The sequence below is a fragment of the Xyrauchen texanus genome, chromosome 20 (genome assembly GCF_025860055.1).
Source record: "Xyrauchen texanus isolate HMW12.3.18 chromosome 20, RBS_HiC_50CHRs, whole genome shotgun sequence".
Classification (NCBI taxonomy): domain Eukaryota; kingdom Metazoa; phylum Chordata; class Actinopteri; order Cypriniformes; family Catostomidae; genus Xyrauchen; species Xyrauchen texanus.
The window spans coordinates 4067731-4092322 of NC_068295.1; the positions used below are offsets into that span (position 1 = coordinate 4067731).

Below are 24592 nucleotides of genomic sequence, written 5' to 3' on the forward strand. Positions count from 1 at the left end.
CTTCACAAATTGCATGGATAAAGATAATAACAATCAGAATACTCGTATTGTCCACAAGGTGACGCTGTTACATGCTATAAAAACACATAAATAAATTAAGATATATAACTTTAAAATCAGCAATAACTTATTTAAGTTATCCCTATAGAGCATTTAGACAAGTTTTGTACTTAAAAACTGAGCTGGAAAATCTTTTCCACAATAAACAATCTTACATTAACAAATGCAATTAAACTGGGAATGGCACTGTAAACGGGTATGACCAGTATGAATTCGTACCACGAGGGTTAAAATGCTCTTGCAGCAGCAAGAATTCAGTTTAGCGTTACTGAAATCGATGCAAAGTCAGACGATGCTTCCCATCTCACAGGTAATGTGTGTAAAATGCACAACATTGTAGAAATGGTCACATAATGCTGAATAATCCCCTTTTTGATATTATATTTCCTGATACTCCAGTGTCATATGCCTCTCTTGAAAGATCTGTGCATCTTTTGAATTATAAGTCAATGACTTGAGAGACACGAGAGACAATGAGACTGTCCTCGGAAAACTATTGTCTTCCAGATGTCTCTCAAATCAGATTCAGATTCAAGTTTAAGGGCAGAAGAACAGGATAAACTTGGCAACTAAAATGTCTGGTAAAATGTCACTGTATATAATACAGCGATAAACAAGACAGGTCGAATGCTAATGACCTTTTTGAGGTTAACAAGGAGAATGTCTCTGTAACCCATCTGTTCTTCTAGACTCTTTGCATCTTGGATTGAGGTGTCAAATGGGGAAACGTCGACATCCACATGACAGCTTGTGGTGCTTTAGTGTTGGCGTTGGAGCCAAAGCTGCTTTTGTTTCTGTTGATGTTCTCCGAGCAGTGCATCTTCATTCGGTACAAGTTGGCTCTGCTCTTGCAGCAGCCCATGGAGCTCAGCAGGATGCAAGCGTCCTTCCGGAACGCCCTAGTGAAAATGGCATAGAGGAAGGGATTGGCGCAAGAGTTAATGGGGTAGAAGAGCACCAGAAGGATTTTGGAGTTGGTGACCGTGATGAGTGGCAGTTTGAAAGCGGCAGAGATGGCGAAAAACGAGATGGGCGCAATGCACAGAAAGTCAGTGAAGATGAGCACGGCCATGCGTTTGGCGATCTTGGTGTCTGTAGCTCGTCCAGGGAACTCCGGATTGCGCACGCCGGTGTAAATGCACATGTAGCAGCCACAAATCAACAGGAAAGCGCTGACGTTGAATAGAAGTAGGAGTATGACATAGGCCTGGGATAAAGGAGTCTCGATGTCCATTGGCAAACACATGCTGACTTTGTTGTAGCTGCTGACGCCCATTAAGGGGAGTAGGGCCATGCCTAAACAGAGCACCCATCCAGCGACCATTATCGCAGATGCGTGACTTAACCCCAGGCGTCGTTCTAGCCTCAAAGCGTGAGTGATTGTATGCCAGCGCTCAACCGTAATGGTTGATAGCGTGTACACAGACAGTTCACCACCGAACACAGAAAGGAACCCGGCAATGCCACATCCTACTCCAGTCTGCCACTCGATAGCATGCTGACTATAGTGGCCGCGGGTTCTGAGGTCCACAGTGGCGATCATGAGGAGATACACACCTATACAGAGGTCGGCGAAAGCCAGGTGGCACATGAGGAATCTCGGGACGGTCAGTTTGCAGCAGCTTGTAAAAAACACAAGCAACACAGTCAGGTTGCCAGCAATGGCCAAGACATTGATAAACCAAATGGCGACCCGCAAGAACCCAAAACTAGCTATGTCCTCGCAGGGGTTGAAGGCATCGGCCTCAGGGCTGCATTGGAGGGCTGGTCTGCGCTGGCACAAGTCCAGCTCTGGGTAAAAGAAGTCCACACTTCCAAAAGTCTCCTCCGCTGATGATCCGACTATGTCTGGTGCAAAAGGAACATCTACCATTATGGAGTCATCAAAGGTGCTTTCAGACGGACTTCTGAGGAACAATATACACAGAAAGCTGTCAATGAAACAATACTTTAAAAATATTCCAAGATAGTTTTTTTAAATCTTGAGATACTGTACTGGGATAAAGACAAAGCCACTACGTATGAAGTGGCTACGTCATATAAGAATGTTCCAGGATCAATACAAGTTAAGCTCAATTTACAGCATTTGTGTCATTATGTTGACAACCACAACAAGTTTTTTGTGCGATAAAATCGGAGATTTATCAATGTTATACCATTTACCAGATTACATGGTTTACCGGCTTTCAAAGTTGTAATACTGAATATAACTTTACACAGATTAGTTTGTGTAGAGCAGTGGAGGGCGTGGCCGGGCTGGAACGACACACGCCCGGTCACCATTCAGCCGGATGGGGCACGTGAGGGATAAAGGCGGCCGGTGACAACAGTTCGAGAGAGAGAGAATTACTGGCAGCTGGTTATGTTTGTGTGGTTTAGGTTAAGTTTATTATTAAACATTATTTATATTGTTAAGCCGGTTCTCGCCTCCTCTTTTCCCTTTAACTCCCCTTACATTGGTGAAGAAACCCGGGAAGGAGGAGGGATGCCTTCGCAGAGTCCTCGACACTGCCGTCCACCAAGGGGAGCGCCGCTAACATCCGCCGGGGGGACGGAGTAGCCTTACCGCCCGGACGCGGGGAATGGCTGCCATCTGCAGGGCGAGTGGGGACATGGATGGCGATGGCGCATCAGAGAACCGGTGAGTGAGTTTGTATTTCTCTCTCTCCTCTCTCTCTCTCTCTGTCACTCTGTGTTGGCCTTTCCGTTGCCTATTTAGTTTTTTTGTTGTTGTTTTCCCCCTCCGGTCTCCTTCCAGGTCGAGGAAGGTGGGGATGACCAGTCGGCAGACGGGGGCGCAAGGCACGGAATTGGCAAGGCATGTAGAGCAGAGGAGGGAGGGGCCAGGCTGGAACGATGCGTGCCCGGTCCCCAATCAGCCTGAAGGGGCACACGAGGGATAAAGGTGGCAGGTGACGACAGTTCGAGAGAGAGGGTTGTTCCAGCCCGGCCCCACCCTCCTCCGCTCTACAGTTGGGTAAGTGACTTTATCATATAAAAATCAAGCTTACACAAATAACATTTTGTGGCTATACTTTTGAAAAACAAAAACAAATTATGGATTGGCCCCATTCACTTCCATTGTAAGTGCCTTATTGTAAATGCTATTTTTGTTTTGTTTTAAATAAACGAGGTACAAGTCGAATTATTTTATTTTTATTAATCTGCATTTTACCACAAATGCTGTGCATTTAGCATAACTTGCATTGAACCTGGAACATAAACTTTAATTATTTAATAAATGCATGGCTTAATTAGTTTTTCAGACAAATATAAATTGTAATGAAATTAGATTTAATTTGTTTAACCTTTGTGCACTGTTCGGTCATTTTTGACAAACTATATTTTGTTTCTTTAATAAAAAAGTTATACTTCATCGGAGTGGCTCGAGGCTTTATTTTTTCCTACATTTGCCATCTGAACACCCAAAACAATGTATTTAGGACTTGATTGGATGAGTTTAGGCCACATGACAAAAAAAAATACCTGCAAAACTTCAGTGTTTTTACTTTATTGAAGTTAGTGTAATTTAATGTAATTTTTTTTTATAAAAAAGCGCATTAATTGTTGTGGGTCAAATTTGAAAATTGCATCTAAAACAAACAGCGCACCGGGATTAGCATGCCTTGGTCACAGTATAAATCCCATACTTCAATTTGTGTTCATGCATAATTTGTATTACTTCTATTCTATGACTATTATGACTATTCTAAGTGTGGGAACTAGTATAAAAAAAATAAAAAAAGAGTAATTGCAGTAGAGGTTTCTTACTTGGCCGATGGATTGTGGTCACCACAGTGTGACGATCCATTTTTCAATGCGGCAGTAACTGAACCCTCCCTACATAAGCAGAGGGGGAAAAGTGCAAAGCATTTTTAAACCGCATGAAGCCACAGACCCTTCAGGCCAATTATAGTGAAAATACTGTGAAAATATAAATGTCAAGTGCTCTTATTTTTGGTACTTCGAATTCTTTTTGTGAAATCTACTCATGGAGAATTGCTGGGGATGGAAAAAGGCCAATGAAGAGGATGAGATATTTTATTCCACAGTGACGTATAACCCGATTATGATATTGGAACAGTTGAATTAGTATGGCCACCTGTTGGAGTCCCAGTTGAGCAGAGCACAGCAGTGACTGGGATAGGTGAGGTGGGCTTCTCTCAGGCTCTTTAGTCCCTTCAGTGGAGGCAACCTCTTCAAGGCGAACGCTGAACGAGCCACAAGCATTAACACATCCTCCAGACCACGAGAGGGCAGCGTCTCCAATGCTGTGGCTGAGACATCCCTGGTGAACAACAGAAAATTAAATGATGGATTCAATAGAGTATGCTTGAAATAGAATGTTAACATACTACTCCAACTATTTCTGCAGTATACTGTATGTTTACTGTGCAAAGTGTGCAAATTTTCATGCTCTAGCTTTGAGCTAGAAATGTCTGTGCTTGCATACTTGGAGAATGTTTTAGCCAAACACATGTATATGCAAAGAAATGACCAGGTGACCTATGGTATCGTGATGCAATGGCCTGAGAGTATTTCTTAATTCTGATGTAGTCTTACTAAATGCTGAAAAGTGGCTTCTTTCACATCACCAGTAAACTATAGATGCACTTTACTCTGAAGCATACTTGGTATGCAAAGTGGGATGCACCCTGAGTGAGTGCTCTAACCTGCTTCTCAATATCCTTCTTTCTGAAGGGTTGGGTTCACACTGCAATCAATCACACCTGAGCCAGCCAGTCAATTTATCTTCAGGTTCCTTTAAGAATTACAGGAAGTTACTGTAGATCTACTATACAGCCCAGATTCATGTCAAACAGTATAAAATCTGATAAGACCCAACAAAGCATATGGTCTAGAAGTTCCATGGCCATTGAAACTAAGGGGGCGCGTGACTCCTCAGATTATTTTGAGCCTATTGAGTATGCGTATATTGTGTGTGTGTATATATATATATATATATATATATATATATATATATATATATATATATATATATACCACAGTTAGTTCCGGTCCTCGAATCTGATTGGACGAGAGATGTTCCATGAGCACTGATGGTCTGACAGCATCAGCACTCGGACACTTCACTGTGTGTGTATCACTCCGCTTGTGTCCGTGCTGTTCTAAACTAAAGTGCAAGTGTAGTGTATATGCATTAGGAGTTACTGTCTTTATTTTTGAAATTACATATGTTAGCCAGCAGGTGGAGGCAAAAGATCATTTTTGGGTGTAATATGAGCCAGTTGGTGACGTGAAGTGAATCTGTTTGTCATTGTTTACATGGAACAGCGCTCTGTGAGTTTCCACATTGGATACTGTAACACAGTTCAAGGACGGGACAGACACAAACGTCAACTTAAGGGGTGAGTTTATTTTTTCTTTGTTTGATAACGTGCAATGTTCGCTTTCTGGGTCGGGTTCTCTCTCTCGTGCTCTGTCACTCCTGCCCTTTTTATGCCGCTCTCCTCATGTTACTGAAATTAGAGACAGGTGTTAGTCATCATTTAGCTCAGGTGTGAGCGCCCTTACCGCTTTTCTCTCCCGGACGGGCGCTTGACCACGCCCCCGCTGCCACAGATACATACTGTTTAAAATGGCGGAGGACATCGCTGTTTCTATAGTGAATGATATTTGCACAACGGCTACCCCAAAATAGAGAGGAATACCCCGCTTGGACGTCTATATTCCACTGAGAAAACTGACCTTCAGAAAGCTGACAGCATCTCTGATTGGGTGTGGCAACAGGTGATCGCACCTGCTCGCTCTCTCTCTCACACACATACAGACAGACACACACATCCATCCGTCTATCCGTGTTTATCCAATGACTTGTAGAAACAGCACAAGCAGTGATACTATTTCTGAAGTGAACATATTAAATTACTAACAGAGGTTTGGATGCAACATTTGTTTTGAACCAGCAACAGCAGATTCTGATCGGTCGCGTAATAAAGTAGTTCCATGTACAAATGCGTTTTTATGACCATACCTTTTTAAATGGTACTTGTTCATTGAACTATTGTATATAAGCAATATCACACGAGCAAGAGTGCTATATGTCCCTACATAAGCACTGCTGTAATTACCTACGGCACTCGGCCAAATCACAGCAGTGCTGATGTAGGGCCATATAGCACTCTTGCTCGTGTGATATTGATTATATATATATATATATATATATATATATATATATATATATATATATATATATATATATATATATATATACTGTATGTACTTATATTTAAACTGAAAATGCTGTTATCATTTATCCACCCTCTCTTCAATTTGCCCGTGTATTCAACGAAAATGCACGGTGCTCACTGGCTGTCAAGTTACAATTTTAATTGATTTTTTACAAACAAATAAATAAAATAATCTGGGATTTGGACCAAATCAACAAAGGCTGTACAATTAAAAAAAACATATCTTGCAGTTGTCCAAGTTTTTTTACTTCTGTACAGTTTCACTTACAGCACTGTAGGACCAAAAGCTCTTTTGAAAGCATCTTCATGGATCACACGCAGATCTTTGTTGTTCTTTAACACCCTGAAATGCAAACAGATTATACTTACTGTAAAACAAATCCTGTTAAGATGTGTTTGCCAGAAATCCATTGTAAAAAATACAGTGACCATGATTAATGCATTACAGTATGTCATTTTGGTGCTTGTATATTTTACAGTTAAACCATAAACATCATTAATTTATTTAAAGGGTAACTAAACCCTAAACCAACTTTTTTTAGTTAATGATCTGTAAGCATGGGGCTTTATTAGTACTGGTCATTGATTCAAGTAATTTTTTTGACATTTGTGTATAAAGTGTTTTAATTCTACAATATATGGTGTAAAAACGTCTGAGTGCTGCCCTCTTCAGGTTGAACGGTGGCAACTGCAGTTGAATTTTCCTATTGGCTGTTGCGGTACTTCGTGACATAAGCGGTGACAGCTGACGTAAGCAGGTTCCAGCTCACCACGCCAGATTCATGTACGTCGTCTTGCGACCGTGTGACGAATAATAATAACATAGAGCCCCGCACTCGGTTCGTTCCCTCTATCCCCGCCGGGGTCTGCCCACTTTTCCTGCATTTTGAAATATTTCTAGTGGGTGGAGTCAGACTCTGAGCAGGTGTTTAGTTACCCTTTAATGTTAATATGCTAACCTACTGGGACTACACAAATCTGCTTTAACCACCATAGTAACACAGGTGGTAAAACAAAAGGCTATATGATGATTTAAATTTCATCAAGAGTTGCCCATTCAAGAGTGATGATCAATAAATTTGTTCTATATATGCACTCTGTCCCTCACACAAACACAAAAACACCATAAGGGTAACACTAAAATAATGCCACAAACATGAACTATACAACATAAAATGTGGCATAAAACACCCCAATGTACATAACCGATAACCAACATACGGTCAGAGCCCCTTAGAGGACAGGGTGGGAATCTTTTTGCTGAAATTGTTTTGCGTTCCTTCGCAACAAGTTTGCAAACCCTTACGATAAATTTACCGTGGTTTTACTACAGTAACCATATTTAAACCATGATATTCGTAGTGAAACCATAATGACAATACAAGAAAATGAAAACTATGGTATTATAAAAATATCCACCGAAGCAGGCAAAGAGCTGCTCAGAACATCTAAAGCTCTGCGTGTGGTCCAAATAGATACGCAAAGCACGTACCAGACACAGCAGCAAAAAGCCTGGGTCTGCCTCCTCCCGGGGCAGCACTTGCAGGTTCACGACCTGGTCCCTAAAGGGGGTCGAAGGAACCTTGGGCATGTAGCCCGGTCGCTGTTTTAGGATGACGTGAGTATCTTTCGGACCAAACTCCAGGCATGTGTCGCTGACAGAGAACGCTTGGCAGGTCCCCTACCCTCTTGATGGAAGTGATCGCGATCAGGAGGGCCATCTTCAAGGAGAGGACCTTTAGCTCAGCTGAGTCAAGCAGCTCGAAGGGGGGTCTCTGAAGGCCCGAGAGGACCACTGAGATATCCCAGGAGGGGAACCGGCTTGGCCGGGGAGGATTCAGCCTCCGGGCGCCTCTAAGGAACCTGATAATCAAGTCGTGCTTACCCAAGGGACTTGCCGTCCACTGCGTCGTGGTGGGCCGTGATAGCGGCTACATATACCTTCAAGGCGGAGGGGGACAGCCTTCCCTCCAACATCTCTTGCAGAAAGCACTGACCGAACTGCATATCTCTGCGGGTCTTCAGACCGGGAAGAACACCAATTTGCGAACAAGCGCCACTTTAGGGTGTAAAGCTGCCTTGTAGAGGGAGCTCTGGCTTGTTTGATTGTGTCTACAACCGCAGCTGGTAGGTAACTCAGATCTTCTGCATCCCGTCCAGGTGCCAGACGTGGAGGTTCCAGAGGTCTGGGCGCAGAGACCAGAGGATGCCCCGTCCCTGGGAAAGAAGGTCCTTCCTCAGGGGAATTTGCCAGGGAGGAGCTGTCGCGAGGAGCGTGAGATACGAGAACCAAGTCCGAGTGGGCCAATAAGGAGCCGCTAAAGTGACTTGTTCCTCGTCCTCCCTGATCTTGCACAGCACCAGTGCAAGAAAACTCACTGTGGGAAATACGTACTTGCGCAGCCCCCGGGGTCAGCTGTGTGCCAGCGCGTCTGTCCCAAGAGGGGCCTCTGTTAGGGAGTACCAGAACAGGCAGTGGGAATTGTCTTGGGAGACAAAGAGATCTACTTGTGCCATGCCGAACCAGCCAAAAATCAGCTGGACAAACTGGGGGTGGAGTCTCCACTCTCTGCTGAGTGAGACCTGTCGCGACTCATGTTGAGGTTGCCCGGGATATGAGTGGCGTGCATCGTCCCGAGTTGCTGCTGGCTCCAAAGGAGGAGATGGCGGGCAAGTTGTGATATATGACGAGAGCGCAAACCGCCTTGGCGGTTTATGTACGCTACCGTCACAGTGCTGTCTGAACGGATCAAGACATGCTAGCCCTGGATCAGCAGGAGAAACCTCCGCAGGGCAAGGAATACAGCCAGCAACTCTAGGCAGTTGATGTGCCAACATAACCGGGGCCCGGTTCCCTCACAACTATTGTGAGGGAACACAAAACTATTTCCAGGGAACACAAAACTATTGCCAGAGAACACACAACTATTGCCAGAGAACACAAAACTGTTGCCAGGGAACACAAAACTATTGCCAGAGAACACACAACTATTGCCAGAGAACACAAAACTGTTGCCAGGGAACACAAAACTATTGCCAGGGAACACAAAACTGTTGCCAGAGAACACAAAACTATTGCCAGAGAACACAAAACTATTGCCAGGGAACACAAAACTATTGCTAGAGAACACAAAACTATTGCCAGGGATCGCAAAACTATTGCCAGAGAACACAAAACTATTGCCAGAGAACACAAAACTATTGCCAGGGAACACAAAACTATTGCCAGAGAACACAAAACTATTGCCAGGGAACACAAAACTATTGCCAGAGAACACAAAACTATTGCCAGGGAACACAAAACTGTTGCCAGGGAACACAAAACTATTGCCAGGGAACACAAAACTGTTGCCAGGGAACACAAAACTATTGCCAGGGAACACAAAACTATTGCCAGAGAACACAAAACTATTGCCAGGGAACACAAAACTATTGCCAGAGAACATAAAACTATTGCCAGGGAACACAAAACTATTGCCAGGGAACACAAAACTATTTCCAGAGAACACAAAACTATTGCCAGAGAACACAAAACTATTGCCAGGGAACACAAAACTATTGCCAGAGAACACAAAACTATTGCCAGGGAACACAAAACTATTGCCAGGGAACACAAAACTATTGCCAGGGAACACAAAACTATTGAGAGGGAATTTTCACCGTTAACTAAGGGAAATTATACTTCTTACTTCCAACATTTTTTATTTTATTTATTTTACAATATTTTACAGTAAAAATACATGTATTGTCGTATCAAATTGAAATATAGAATTTTTCACCATACCTGGGAAAGGCAAATGTATACTTAGTTTTACCGCGTACCAGCACATTTCGTTATCAGCAGTATGTCCGTGTCGCGTCGTCGGCCCATGACATGACTAAGAGTGTCACCGAGCAGTTGTAGTGTGCATGCGTTGAACGTGTCCATATGGGCTCACGTCAGAAAGGCTGTGCACTCAGCCATGCATGTGGAAAAACTACAGTAAATATATCCAAGCTTAACTATTACAAATGAAATGAAGAGAGGGGTTATATTTACAGTTTATCTATTTGTGATCCATTGAAGGCATGGCTCTCTATTTCTCTAAATCCGTTGTTAAAGAGATTCCTGGAAAGAGAAAAACAGTTCATTTGTAGGTAGGATAATGACTTAAACATAATGCAAGATCAAAATTTTCATGCATATTTCTTTGGTATTCAAAAATTGTGACCTAACCCTGGTTTACGTGTACACCATGAACATTTTTTGCAATTTTGCCTTACTATTTGTGCTGTTTACACACAGATACAGAGGTTGAAAGTTGTGTGTCCTGTAAACTTAAGCAGATTAAGCAGAGATTTGATTTGAAGCAGAGACTACAGTAAGCAGCAGTATTATCTTAGGAAAATGACACAAACATTTTAACATAAACTGATTGTTGAGATATGGGCATATAATTTTAATAAATATGATCTCAATATCTCAATACTTCATATAAAGTATAATATTGAAAGTTGAGATAAAGTTAGTTTGTCCCAGTACTCGGGAATCAGTGCATACTTGCATACTTGCATACTTCAGTGACATACAAAAAGCAACCATTAAAGAAGTGTGTTTGTCTTGCTCCAATAAAAGACACTCACATTGTGGTGTATTCACTCGTCATTCCGATGAAAGCGTTTGGTGGAACTGACCGAAGGTGGAGATTATCACATATATCCCTTAAAAAATGATAAAATCACATCTTTCTCTGTGAGCCAGTCTTTTAATGATCACTTTGAATACATAATTCTAGCCACAGCTCTCTGAAAGTGTGAGTGCATCTATTTCATAACAATCATTTTCTGTACCTATGAAAGATGACAGACAGTAGTAAGCTCGCATTATAGTTGCACTATTCCTTTCCATTATTATATCTCATCTCTCTCACATATCAATGAAATAGCAGCCCAGAAAACTCACAGTATAAAATAGGACTCCAGAGAGAAGATGGTGGTCAGGTCAGGGAATACGGATATACCCGTGTTGGAAATGCTCCTGGTGAAATTAAAGAAAACCAACAAATCTAGAGCTTCTCATCACTTAAACCCATATTGGGAAGAAGGAATGTAAATTGGATCATGTCTATAAATTATAAACAGAGCGAATTCTGTCATACATGTATTGTAAAAAATACCAAGCAAACTAAATTATTTCAGAGAATACCGAAACTAGAGTTCAGTTCAAAATCAATTTTGACTCATTTTAAACTCATTTAATCATGCATGATATGAATTTTAACATCTACAATTCACTTTTCACTAGTTAAATTGCTAATTCTTGATATCATTAATGCATTTGCACTAGTAAAATCGTTAAAGGGACAGTTCGCCCAAAATGCCACATCCCAGATCTGTATGACTTTACTTCTGGTGAACACAAACAAAGATTTTTAGAAGAATATATCAGCTCTGTAGGTCCATACAATGCATGTGAATTGTGATCAGAACTTTAATGCTCCAAAAAGCACATAAATGCAGCATAAAAGTAATTCATAAGACTCCAGTGATTCAACCTTGTGCAACCCCTGTGTTCACAAGTGTGGACGTTGTATTTTGGCTTTGCTATATGCAATGTATAATTTAAATGAATAAAAACCAACTGAATACTGTGCACAATTTAAGGTAACTTCTGCTGCATCACGAGTCATGTGACACAAAAGCATGCCATCAAAAGTGCCTCTGGTAAGACATCTCTTTACGTTTCTTCATTGAAACCTGTTTGGATGTAAAGAGTAGAGTCTCCCGTTTTGTTTGATATGCCGCTTTATAAAATCTGTTCATTTTTCACGCGTCAGCGCGCTAATAAACATGATGTCCACATATGTGGAACTCTCGTACCGCATTTCCTCAAAAGTAGTTATTTTGTTATTTTGAATAACTTTCAACTCTAACACATCTGTGGATGATTTAGCTTCATTTTAATATACATTTTATCACTGTGCAATACAATTCTATTCATTAACATTAGTAAATTAGTAACAGTAGTACACGTTCATCCAAAAGCGGAACATTTTTGCTTTCGGAGGCTTTATATGGAGTTAGGATGAAAATAAGGTGCATTTTCAAACTGAGACCAGTGCAGACAGTCAGCACAATGGAGGTTCAGTCATTCACTAAATAGGCAGCAAGGGTGCATCATATAGCTCTCTATGCAGCTAAGTGCAGTCAATCTGACCAAAAGCTCAGTTTCAGTCCACATATGTGGACATTCATTTTTAGGAAAGCTACTTGCTGTAGGGAGTGGTGGTGGCGGCGTAGTGGGCTAAAGCACAAAACTGTTAATCAGCAGGTTGCTGGTTCGATCCCCACAGCCACCACCATTGTGTCCTTGAGCAAGGCACTTAACTCCAGGTTGCTCCGGGGGGATTGTCCCTGTAATAAGGGCACTGTAAGTCGCTTTGGATAAAAGTGTCTGCCAAATGCATAAATGTAAATGTAGATTCTTTTCTCCTCTTTTGCCTGCTTATTAGGTGACAAATCAAAAATAGGTTTGGGTGAGAAGCAGATCAATATTTAAGTCCTTTTTTACTATAACATACTGTCTACACCAGATGCTAGCATCATGCTGCATTAAAAGCAATAGAGCCCATTGTAATAAATGATGCAATCTACACGTCACGCCGACAGTAAACGGACGCATTCCATTTTGCACTGCATGAGCTGGCACTACTACTGTCAACAACACAAATAAATGGTTTAGATCGTTCATGCCCAGTTCATGTTCGTGTCCAGTGTAGACATCCTTAAACCAGCCACTTTCACTATCAAATTTTCCACATTCTGTGAAAGTGGAGATTAATAGTAAAACGGACTTAAACTGTTTCTCACCCACACCTATCATATCACTTCTGAAGACATGGATTAAACCACTGGTGTCTTATGGATTACTTTTATGCTGCCTTTATGTGCTTTTTGGAGCTTCAAAGTTCTGGCCACCATTCATTTGCATTGTATGGACCAACAGAGCTGAAATATTCTTCTAAAAGTCTTAGCTTGTATCCTGCAGAAGAAAGAAAATCACACACATCTGGGATGGCATGAGGGTGAGTAAATGATGAGGGAGTTTTCATTTTAGGGTGAACTATCCCTTTAAGTTTGGATATCAAAAATGTCATTTTAACTAGTAAAAAATGTGCAATTGCATTTTCACTAGTAGAGTATTTCTCAATTATCTGTCATTCACTCCTTTTCAAAATGCAATTACAGATAACAATAATGAATTTCTTACTTTCTTAATAGATACAATCACATTATAGATATCTGAAACGAACACTGCCACTAGTATAAACTGAATTACTGATATCCAAAATGTATCAGGAATGGATATTAAGATATTATCAATAGCATTTTGTGTTCATTTAAATGTGATTAATGAGAACAGAGAGGAAGAAAATAGGTTCCTCACAGATATCTCAACTTGGGAAGATGGTTGAACGCCCGCCTGTGGATGTGAACCAAGCTCCTTGTGTTTTGGATTGAGCTGTGATACAAATTATTGCATGAGAAATCCCAAACAAATCACATGGAAATCAAGTTAGTTATCTGTGAATTAATGTCACTTTCTTTGATCCATATAAGCTTACTTACATCTCCGAGACATTCAGAAGGTTGTTGAATGCTTCCGTCTCGATGGTTTCCACTGAAGTACTCTGCGCAATCTCTCTGGAATCAAACAAAGTATAATTAAATCAATGAAAGTGAAAATCATTAAGTATGAAACTACAACATGTTTATGCATTTCATTCTTAAGTTAGGTTATAAGTTGACACTTATAGAGTAAAGGACTTGGTTTTATCCATCAAGAATTGATTAGATAATGACAAATAACATCAGATAATAAGGACAGTCATTTCAGAATATTGTACACATACATTTAACAAAGCAATAATGTAGAGTTATTAAAGCACTGAGTGTATCCAAAAGTGTTTCGACATGACCTACATACTAAAACAGAGAAACCGCTTTCACCACAAACTCTTTTATGACTATTTACATAACCACTCTGACTAATTGCATCAAAATACAGCAAGTAATAGCAAAGTATTTGTCTTTGACAATTATGTTGGTGTTCCTTATATGCCGCATTTTCATGTATAACGTCACGAAACATTAACAGAACACAAAATATCACATACTGTTACAAGAGGAGGTGACTGTCTTTCAAAGGAGTCAACACACAAGCTAATCGGATGTATAGATCATTAGATAATCCACATGAAGCACAATGTTACAAATGGCCACCAGGAGATGGCGCCAAATACACGACACAGACTCAATGATGACTCATTCTGTGAAACTCATTCTGTGAAATCTCATTACTAAAATCATGTCTGTATGCAGGGTTGGGAGGGCTACTTTTGAAATGTATTCCACTACAGATTACAGAATGCATCCTTTAAAATGTAATTTATGTATTTTGTTAGATTACTCAAGGTCAGTAATGTAATCTTAATACTTTGGATTACTTCTTCAGCACTGGTAGATTTTTTTTCCACTTGTTTTGACTATAAAATCTCTGCCAGTACAGTCAGACAAAATACACATGTTAAAAATACATTCTCTGAAAAACACAAATATCTTATGCAGTGTTGTTTCTAAAACAAGATCAATCAAATTGAGCTTGTTTAAAGGATTTTTAGATATTTTTACAGAAAAACAATAGAAAAATTATTATCAAGAATACGATTTTTGCCCTAATATTACTAGAAAAAATGTATTATGATCCAGTGTGAATTTTCTTGATAATAAAATATGATGGTGTCTGGTAACACGTGCATGTAAAATAGCTAGAAATAGCATTTTAGCTTAGCATAAAGCTAACAATTTACACAAGGTTTATTTCTATTTCTTCTGCTCCAAACTGACTTCAAACGTTCTTCTCTGTCTGCTCGTATGAATGTCACACATCATAAGAAAGTGTTTCAACGCTGTTCAAATGCATTTTGCATCACATCATTTATATGTATAAATGTTTTCCATCTGAAAGGACGAAATATTAAAAGAAATAAATGACAATAAAATGCAAAGTAATCTCTTCAGTAATCAAAATATTTTTTGAATGTAACTGTATTCTAATTACCAATGATTTAAATTGTAACTCTAGTGGAATACAGTTACTTATAGCTTCTATTTTAAATTACTCCCGATTACTGTTATTTTGTTACCGTAATTTTAACAATAATTTATAAGTAAAAAGTACATGCACTCTCTTGTTAAACATAATATAAATTTTAAACATTATTTATAAGGGAGAATCATAATTTTTACATCTAAAAAATATAAATTTTTACAGCATTTGACCATAAAACTACATGTATTGTGTTTTTAAATATATTACAATTGATTAACAAATATTTTACGGTAACTACATGTTAACCAATGTACTTTTTTACAGTCTTTTACCGTTAAAAATACGGACATTTATTACAGTGCATGGTAAGATTGTACCGCACCAGGATAAATGTTAAAATACACACTATTTAAAAAACCACAAGTCATAAACATTATACATGTTAAAATGAGAATACTGTGATAAAATCGCATAATAACTTTGTTCATGTAACCAGCAAGGAATCATTTACGTGGATCATAATTTATCCAAATTACATCAGTAACTTATAACCAGACGTTCATCCACATAGAAAAGTATACCCATCTCAAAAAGGATAATTTATGATATTTATAAAAACTTTTCAGCTCAAATACTACGTGTTTACTGAATAAGTGCTTCAATAAAAATACGAGCTTCACATTTCTGCCTTTAAACGTTCTGGAGCACTGGAACCATAACCCTAAATTGTAAGTGCATTACTATGACCACAATGTAGAAATAAGTGTAATTACATAAACGAGAATGAAAACTGAATAACAAGTCAATAATCAGATTAAAGCCACAAATTCTGCTTGTAGACCTTCACTTGTATCGGACCTTGAACATTCCTTTAAATGTAGTCTACATAATTAAAAAAGCTTATATGAGGTCATTGCTAGGGGGGAAAATTGCTTTGTTTTCCGATAAATGACCCTGAAATTGATTTCCAAGGGAATATTGTACATTTCGTCACTAGACACAAGCCTCTGAATTCTAAGTGTGATATTAAAACCCCTCATAAATCTGTGAAACCTATTCATGCCAAAGAATAATCTATTCTGTGCTGGCATTTCATACTGTTCCTCCTGGGATGTCCTGAGCTTTTTCAAAGACCTCCATGGAAAAAGTGGCATTGGAAAGTCTTTCGACACTTTAGAAAAAGGGAGTAGACACCAATGATATTTGCAGATCACACGGTGAGGAGATGAGTCTGATGGCTTGAGGTGCAGAGATTTTATGTGGCATTTCCCTTTTGTGGACATGCTAAACATCTGTCGTCATTTTAAAGTGAAATGAAGAATACTCACATTCTTTTGACACCTTTCAGGCCATCGAAACTGTGACTGCTGATTGTTCTTACTGAAATGTAGTTCAAAACTCTGAAATGGAGATTCAAGGAAACAATTAATGAATAAAGAGGACATTTCTTAGTAGCAGTTATGCTATTTTCACACTAGTGTAGATTTTTCAGTAACAAGCTACTTTTTCCAATGAGTCACACTGTAACACCACAAAATGTTACATTTTGTCCCATTGTACTGCAAATTTAGCATGTAGGGTTGGGAAGTCCAAAACATTGAAGTGAATCCGCTCATTCTGGCAGTTCAGCAAATGAAAAAAGTTCAAAGAAATGATTCACTGATTCACTTATAAGCCCAATTCATTTCAGCGCATTTGTTAGTTTGGAGGGTTCAAATAAACCCATTCAAATAAACGATTAACAGATTTACATTTACATTTATGCATTTGGCAGACACTTTTATCCAAAGTGACTTACAGTGCACTTATTACAGGGACAATCCCCCCAAAGCAATCTGGAGTTAAGTGCCTTGCTCAAGGACACAATAGTGGTGGCTGTGGGGATCGAACCAGCGACCTTCTGATTAACAGTTATGTGCTTTAGACCACTACACCACCTCCACTACACCACCACTCCATTTTAGTGAATCTGTTCAATTTGAGTGTTCATGTAAACAAACCAAATAAAAGATTCATGTTGAGAAGTCGAATTTGTTTTAGTAAATTAGTTAATTCAGTAGGCTCATGTAAACGATCAAGCTAAAATAAACTATTTACTGATTCAATTATAAGTAGCATTGAGAAGTTTGATTCATTTTAGTGAATCTATTCATTTGTGGGTTCAAATGAACCAATTCAAATAAACGATTCACAGATTTGCTTTAATGCAGCATTGAGAAGTCCATTTCATTTTTGTGAATCCGCTCATTTGGAGAGTTCAAGTAAATGAATCAATTCAAATAAACGATTCGCTTTGAGAAGTCAACATTGTTTTCGTTAAAAAAAGAAGTCAACAATTTGCTTAATGTATCAGTAGCATGAGAAGTCTAATTCATTTAATTGAATATGTTAGTTGGGGGCGGGCGTATAATCTAAATAAACGATTCACTATTTTAGTGAATCCGTTCATTCAGATTGGTCATGTAAGTGAACTAGTTCAAATAAGCAATTCACATTGAAAGTCAAATTCGTTTTAGTGAATCGGTTCATTTGGAGTATTGATTGTTTTAGTTTGAAGCTTGGGAAGCTACAGTTTCAAAGTTAAAATGAACCGATTTTGTCAAGTGAAGTGAACTTCTACAGATACTTTATGCCCTGCTCATTGTGTGGGGAGCAGTGAACCCTACATAGGGACCATGTGAATAAGATCAGCAGTTACAGAAATACTCACTGCATTGGTCCAGTGCGATGGGTCTGCCTGTGTCCTGCAAGACTACTACAAGACACACCCACTACAAGGCACACCCCCCTTCAAATAACCAGACATCAAATGCTTGAATCTTGCAACAGTTGGATGTCACATCCATAAACAGTTTTTGTTGAGTTTGTTGTGTTTGTTATTTGGAGTCTCGCAGCAACCCTACACCGCCTAAACCTAACACTAACAACAAAGATTATGTAAAGGGATTTAGACGAGCAAGGAGGAGGCGAGAACCGGCTAAGGCAGTCCTCCAGTCCCTGGTGGACGGAACGCCCCGCCACGTACACAGGGAACAGAAGGGGTCTCCCCCGCCCTGGCAGCAGTTCACCCGCTCCAGACGGTCGGCAGTGAGCCCCTCCCGCTTGCGGTCGGCGGTCTCAGACCCCGCCGCATTTCAGCGGCTGGTAGGGGTCTCCTCCGCCCCTGGCAGCGGCCCTGACCGTTCCAGGCAGTCAGCTAGGAGCCCCTTCTCCCCTCGCGGTCAGCGGCCAATTCCTCCACTTCCAGGCGGCCGAGCTCTTCCGTCCCTCTGAAGGCTGCTCCATTGGAGCGGATGGTAGCGGCGAGAACTCTACTACGGCGTATCCCTCCTCCTCCCCGGGTTTCGGCACTAGTGTAAAGGGGTTTAGATGGGCAAGGAGGAGGTGAGAACCGGCTTGACAATATAAATAATAGTTTAATGTAAAACTGAAACCAAAAGACACAAACACACAAATAGGACGGTCAGCTGCCCGTGAACATTTTCTCTCTGTCGCACCACAATCTGCAGTCGGCCTTTATCCCTCTCAGAGGCTTGATTAGCCTGTGTAACACCCCTCACAGGAAGGAGGACAGGAAACAAGTCTTCATCGCAAGGTAAGATTTTAATGCCTGTTGTTTTTACAATACTTCACAATAACACACAATATAATACAAGCGCACTGGGTTAGCTTGTCATCTCTCCCTCTGGCTGCCCTTTTATGCCGCTCTCTCCGTGCTCACTGAAATTAGAGACAGGTGTTAGACATAATTTAGCTCAGGTGTAAGCGCCCTTACCGCTTTTCTCTCCCGGACGGGCGCTTGACCACGCCCCCGCTGCCACAGCCTGATAAGGGGCCGGGTGTGTAAAATCACGACCCGGCCCTGCCCTGCCCTTTTTGATACATTAATATTTTTGGGACCACTCTACTACTGTAGCAATTACATTCATGGATAGGCGCTCCATCAGAAATTGGGTCATTGATATTTGAAATCATCTTCACATTGGAGTAAAACATATTAACAGTTTACAAGACCTTTATAGACGAGTAGGAAGGAGTCACTGATTACATTTCTGAATATTAAATAAGCACAGCTGATTTATCTGATGCCCTTGATAGCATGTAACTCTTATCAGAACTCAAGGTTTCACCAGTAACAGAGGAAGTAGATGATTTTAAGGCCTCAAGGCCATTAAACATAGACGATCCTAAAGCGTTCATCTCAGCAGGCATGATGGCAAGCCGAATCAAGAGACTCGGCAGCCAGACATTCATTTTAGGCAAACCTACTTGACCCGTCTATTTCGGATGCTTCTCACAAGCTTGTCACATGTCAACGACTACACACTTTGCAGAAAAGGTAGCAGTGTCATACGTAAGCAGGACTAAAAGGAGAAGCAGATATTGCATCATCACTGCTGCTTATCGGGACTAACAGCTTTTATTCACAATTCAACTAACAGGGCTTTTGATCATTTTAATGACCTGTTTCAGTGACGTCACTTTTTCCCCACAGCCGCCATATTTGTGACGAGGAAACAATGGCGGTGAATGGAAAAACACCCATAAACTGTAGTAAGGAAAACCTGGAAAAGTGTATAAATGTCTGACGACAGCACAAATATTGGCAAATTTGACTTTTGCACACATTTAAATGTATTTTATCCACGATGTACCTCTGATGTGGGACCGGCGAGTGCACACACGCCTCCTGTTACAAACCACTCACATACAGAATTTACAAATGTTTTTGTGTTGTTTTCTTCTCTGATTTGGTCACAATATTACATAATGTCAGTGATGATCCCATCTGTATGAATATAATGGCACTTTTTCCACTGCAACGGTCCGACTCGACTCTACTCGCTTTACTTTTTTGAGCTTACATTTCCACTGCAATTTTGTGCTGCATCAACGTGGGTGGGATTATAGGCTGATCGTCATAGTTGCGCCGCCTCTACGGCCGTGACATCATCTTAAACATGACACAAACTGACCAAAACAATAACACGCCCGCTAGCTGTTAGCTACTAGCTCATTGTGCTGCATAAAGCAGTTGTTGCATGGTGATTTTACACAAGTATAACAGTTAAATTGGGCTGGTTGTTTTAGAAGCTTTCCAGTAGCTGGTCAACTAAATAAAGTGAAGCTTTCAAGCAGAGTATAGAGTTAACATAACAAAACGTTTCATCCTCCATCATGGATCAACGCCAGTCCAGGGCACTCTCCCTCCCATTGCTCGCCGGTTTAGATAGCGTCCATTTGGTCGAACCACTTCCACTTTTCCTTGATGGTTCTGTAGTCACTTAAGTTTTTTGTTTTACTTTTCCCTACACCGTTGGTAGGTCCGGTGGTAGCCGTGTGCGGCCAACAGCTAAGACACTTCCTGAGAGACATTACCGTTTCGCTCATCGCTAACAAGTGGTTTTGCGCACAGCCATTTCTTTATTCACAATTTGAAAGGCACGTGAACAAATGATACTGCTATCGCTGTTGCTAACTTTAAAACTAGCGGGTTGATGTCCCGTGTCGGAAATCCAGTGACGCTGGTTGTGACGATTCTTCCTGACCAATCAGTGATCTGCAGGATTTTGACGTCACATTTAGCGTCGGCTCGGCTCGCTTGGAACCTCGACTGAGGTGGTACTAAAAAAATCAGGTACCAGGTACTATCCACAGTGGAAAACCCCAAAATAGCGAGCAGAGTCCAGTTGAGGCGAGTTGTACTGTGCAGTGCCCCATAGAGAGCTGCTTTTAACTCATGAAGAATACCCAGAAAGCAACCAAGGCAAATTAGTGAATATGACTAATGGGGCTTTTCCACTCCAAGGAACAACTTGACTCAACTCGACTCTGCTCGCTATTTTGGGGTTTTCAGTTATGAAACTGAAAACCGATTAGTGTGGACATGGCCCAAGAGTTACAACAAATTGTTTGTATGTGTGGATGCTTTAAATGTACATCAATATCAACATGAGATACCGTTGCTTGCCTATTTTGTAGATATTAAATGTACAACCCCAATTCCAAAAAAGTTGTGAGTATGAAAAATGCTAATAAAAAAAGGAGTGATTTGTAAATTATATTCACACTTTGCAATATTGACTAAACATTATTTGACCTTTTTTTACCTTGTGCATTTCGTTGTTTTTTCTTAAATGTACAGTCATTTCAAATCAGATGATTGCAACACGCTCCAAAAATGTTGAGACGAGGCAATTTAAGACTAATAACATTTTAATGAGTTAAAATATCAAGGCGATGTGAAACAAGAGATGTTAAACAGTTGAGGCAATTGTGTCAATTTGTTAATTGATGCTTCAGCAAATAATACAGCACTTTAAGAACAATGATCCCCAAAGACAAATTGGAAGAATTTTGGGCATTTCACCCTCTACAGTGCACAATATAGTCAAAAGTTTCAAGGAATCTGGTCAAATCTCGATGCGTAAAGGGCAAATGAGTAACCTGCGTGTGATCTCTGATCCCTCAGACGTCACTCTCTTAAAAAACATCATTCATCTGTAATGGATATCATGAACATGGGCTTGGGATTACTTTAGTAAACCTTTGTTAGTCAACACCATTCGCCGCTGCATCCACAGATGTTAAGACTTTACTGTGCAAAGGAGAAGCCGTACATCAACACTGTCCAGAAGCACTGCCGACTTCTCTGGTCCCGTCTCATCTTAGATGGAAAGTAGAACAGTGGAACTGTGTTTTTGGTCCGATGAGTCCACATTTTAAAATGTTTTTGAAAAACAAAGCCGTCGTGTTATCTGGGCCAAAGAGGAAAAGAACAATCCAAGCTGTTATCAGCGTCAGGTCCAAAAGCCAATGTGGGCCAGGGGTGTATCAGTGCCCATGGCATGGGTAGCTCGCACATCTGTGAGGGCGCAATTAATGAAGACAGATATGTTCACATTTTGGAGCACCATATATTGCCATCCAGCACCGTCTTTTCCAGGGATGTGCCGGAATTTTCAGCAGCAACTTAAACTTAAAACCACATACTGGCCGAATAAGCAGAGATTGCGGGTGCTATATTGGCCTGCCTGCAGTCCTGACCCGTCTCCAAATGAAGATGTGTGGCAGATTATGAAGCGCACAATACGGCAATGAAGACCCCGTACAATTGTGCTGCTAAAGACCTCCATAATGGATGAATGGGGGAAATTGCACTTTCTAAACTTAACAAACTAGTGTCTTCAGTGCCTAAATGCTTAATAAGTGTTATTAGGGTGATGTTTCACAGTGGTACACACTCGACTGTCCCAAGTTTTTAGGAGAGTGTTGCAATCGTCTGATTTGATATTACTGTACATAAAAAAAAACAATGAAATACACAAGGGAAAACATCATATAATGTTTAGTTGTAGTGCTTTCAATATAGCAAAGGGTGAATATAATTGACAAATCCCTCCTTTTTGTTTTTATCAGCATTTTCCATACTGTCCCAACTTTTCGATATTGGGGTTGTTCAGTTATGCAGATAACTATTTTTCTACTCAAAACAGAGGTACTAATAATTGGACCAAAATACTTTAAAAATAAGCCGCTAAATTATAATTTGACTCTCGATGGATGTACTGTTACATCATCTTCAACAGTAAAGAACTTTAGTGTTATATTTGATATATCTGTCCTTTTGAAAAACTCTTTTGTTGAGTGTTTGGGTATCACAGCTACTGGAGCGTGCGGCGAAACAAAAAGAAAAGGGAAAAAAAGATTCTCCTCTCAGCCGTCCACCGGGGGATGGAGTGGTCTGCTTACCAGCTCCAAGGCAGTGGCTCCTCGTGTCCCTGGGTCACCCGTCTCAGGTGTGGCGTCTGCTTCCTGCGGGGGGCTCGATGCCCAGGCAGGGAAGCAGGGGCAGGCCGCTGTAGGGAGATGCCCTTGGCGACGAGCAGACGGGGTGCAGGATCTTGAGCCTCCATCTGCTGCTTTACCATCGAGAACTGCTGGGCAAAGTCATTGAAGTTATCGGCGAATAGGCCAGCCTGGGAGATGGGGGCGTTCAAGAAGCATGTCTTGTCGGTCTTGCGCATCTCGACCAGGTTCAGCCACAGATGGCGCTCCTGGATCAACAGTGTGGACAACGTCCACCCGAAAGTCCGCGCTGTAACCTTCATTGTCCGGAGGGCAAGGTCGGTCACCGAGTGCAGCTTCTGCATCAATCCTGGCAGAACTACCCTCATGCATTTCTTATAGCGCCTTAGCTTGGTGGACTTGCAGGAGAGCCATGGCATGCAGGGTGGAGGCGGCTTGTCCGGCGGCGCATTAAGCTCTAGCCATCAGGGAAGACGTGAACCTACAGGCCTGGGACATGAGCTTTGGACGTCCGCGCAGGTGCACCACAAGTGCCTTATCCACTGGGGGCATCGCCGAGTAACCTCCAATGAACTCGTCAGCTCCTCGTGCACTTCCAGAAAAAAGGCACTGGGGCGGGGCGTGGCTGTGAGTGGTGCCACGAGCCCAGATACCAATCCTCCAGCCATGAGGGTTCAGGGAAGAGCGGAGGGTTCCACTCTAGCCCGACGCTTGCGGCAGCCCAGGAAAGCATGTCCGTCATTTCAGCGTCTGCCAGTGACTGGGCGACATCACCCGTGGTTTCCACATCAGACAGGACAAGTCCACTCTCCGATGCTGCACTGGAGAGCTCATCACCTTCACGGGCAACGAATAAGAGGTCGAACTCGCCCTGGGATGAGCCGGCGATCTCATCGGAATGCCTAACCGGAGCAAACAAGCTTGCCGGGAAAGGGGAGGTCTGCAGGGATTTAACTGGCGGAGGTGGTCCCATTGTGCTCACCAAATCGCCCCCAGTGCTCGCTGTGCTGGCCTCATACCCGTAGGTAGAAGAACCGAGGCAGGGAGCCGCAGGGGTGGCTTGCTTTTCTTACAAAAGCAAGCGGCGACCGCAACGTTGCCATGGTCATGGCCTCGCAATGAGGACATGACGCATCCATGAAAGATGTCTCAGCGTAGGCGGTGCCCTGGCACGAAAGACCGCGATCATGACTGTCAGAAGGCGAGAGGTATCGACCACAACCAGGAATAACACACAATCAGAAAGGCATCTTTAAATAGACGCGTCTTGAAAAAGATGTTCCGATGTGTGCCACTCTTTTAGAATATACTCTTTTTTTTTAATTTTTTGGGGGAAATGCTCTTTTAGAATATACTCTTAAGATCTGCTGAAGCACCCAGGGGCGATCTCTGCAGTGCACCCGTGCAGGGAGGGGAGAAA

General features: G+C 41.3%; 1 protein-coding gene across 1 annotated transcript in view; it reads right to left on the reverse strand.

The window, feature by feature from the left end:
- LOC127661008 (lutropin-choriogonadotropic hormone receptor-like) overlaps positions 1-24592 on the reverse strand; it is a 26657-nt gene continuing 2065 nt past the window's right edge. Inside the window, exons 2-11 of the mRNA XM_052151533.1 lie at positions 16692-16763; positions 13881-13955; positions 13699-13773; positions 11215-11289; positions 10896-10973; positions 10312-10380; positions 6541-6615; positions 4163-4348; positions 3832-3900; positions 1-1967 (exon numbers count right to left, since the gene is read on the reverse strand). Of these exons, the coding sequence (XP_052007493.1) occupies positions 746-1967; positions 3832-3900; positions 4163-4348; positions 6541-6615; positions 10312-10380; positions 10896-10973; positions 11215-11289; positions 13699-13773; positions 13881-13955; positions 16692-16763 (1996 nt within the window). The 3' untranslated portion in view covers positions 1-745. The remainder of the gene's footprint in view (positions 1968-3831; positions 3901-4162; positions 4349-6540; positions 6616-10311; positions 10381-10895; positions 10974-11214; positions 11290-13698; positions 13774-13880; positions 13956-16691; positions 16764-24592) is intronic.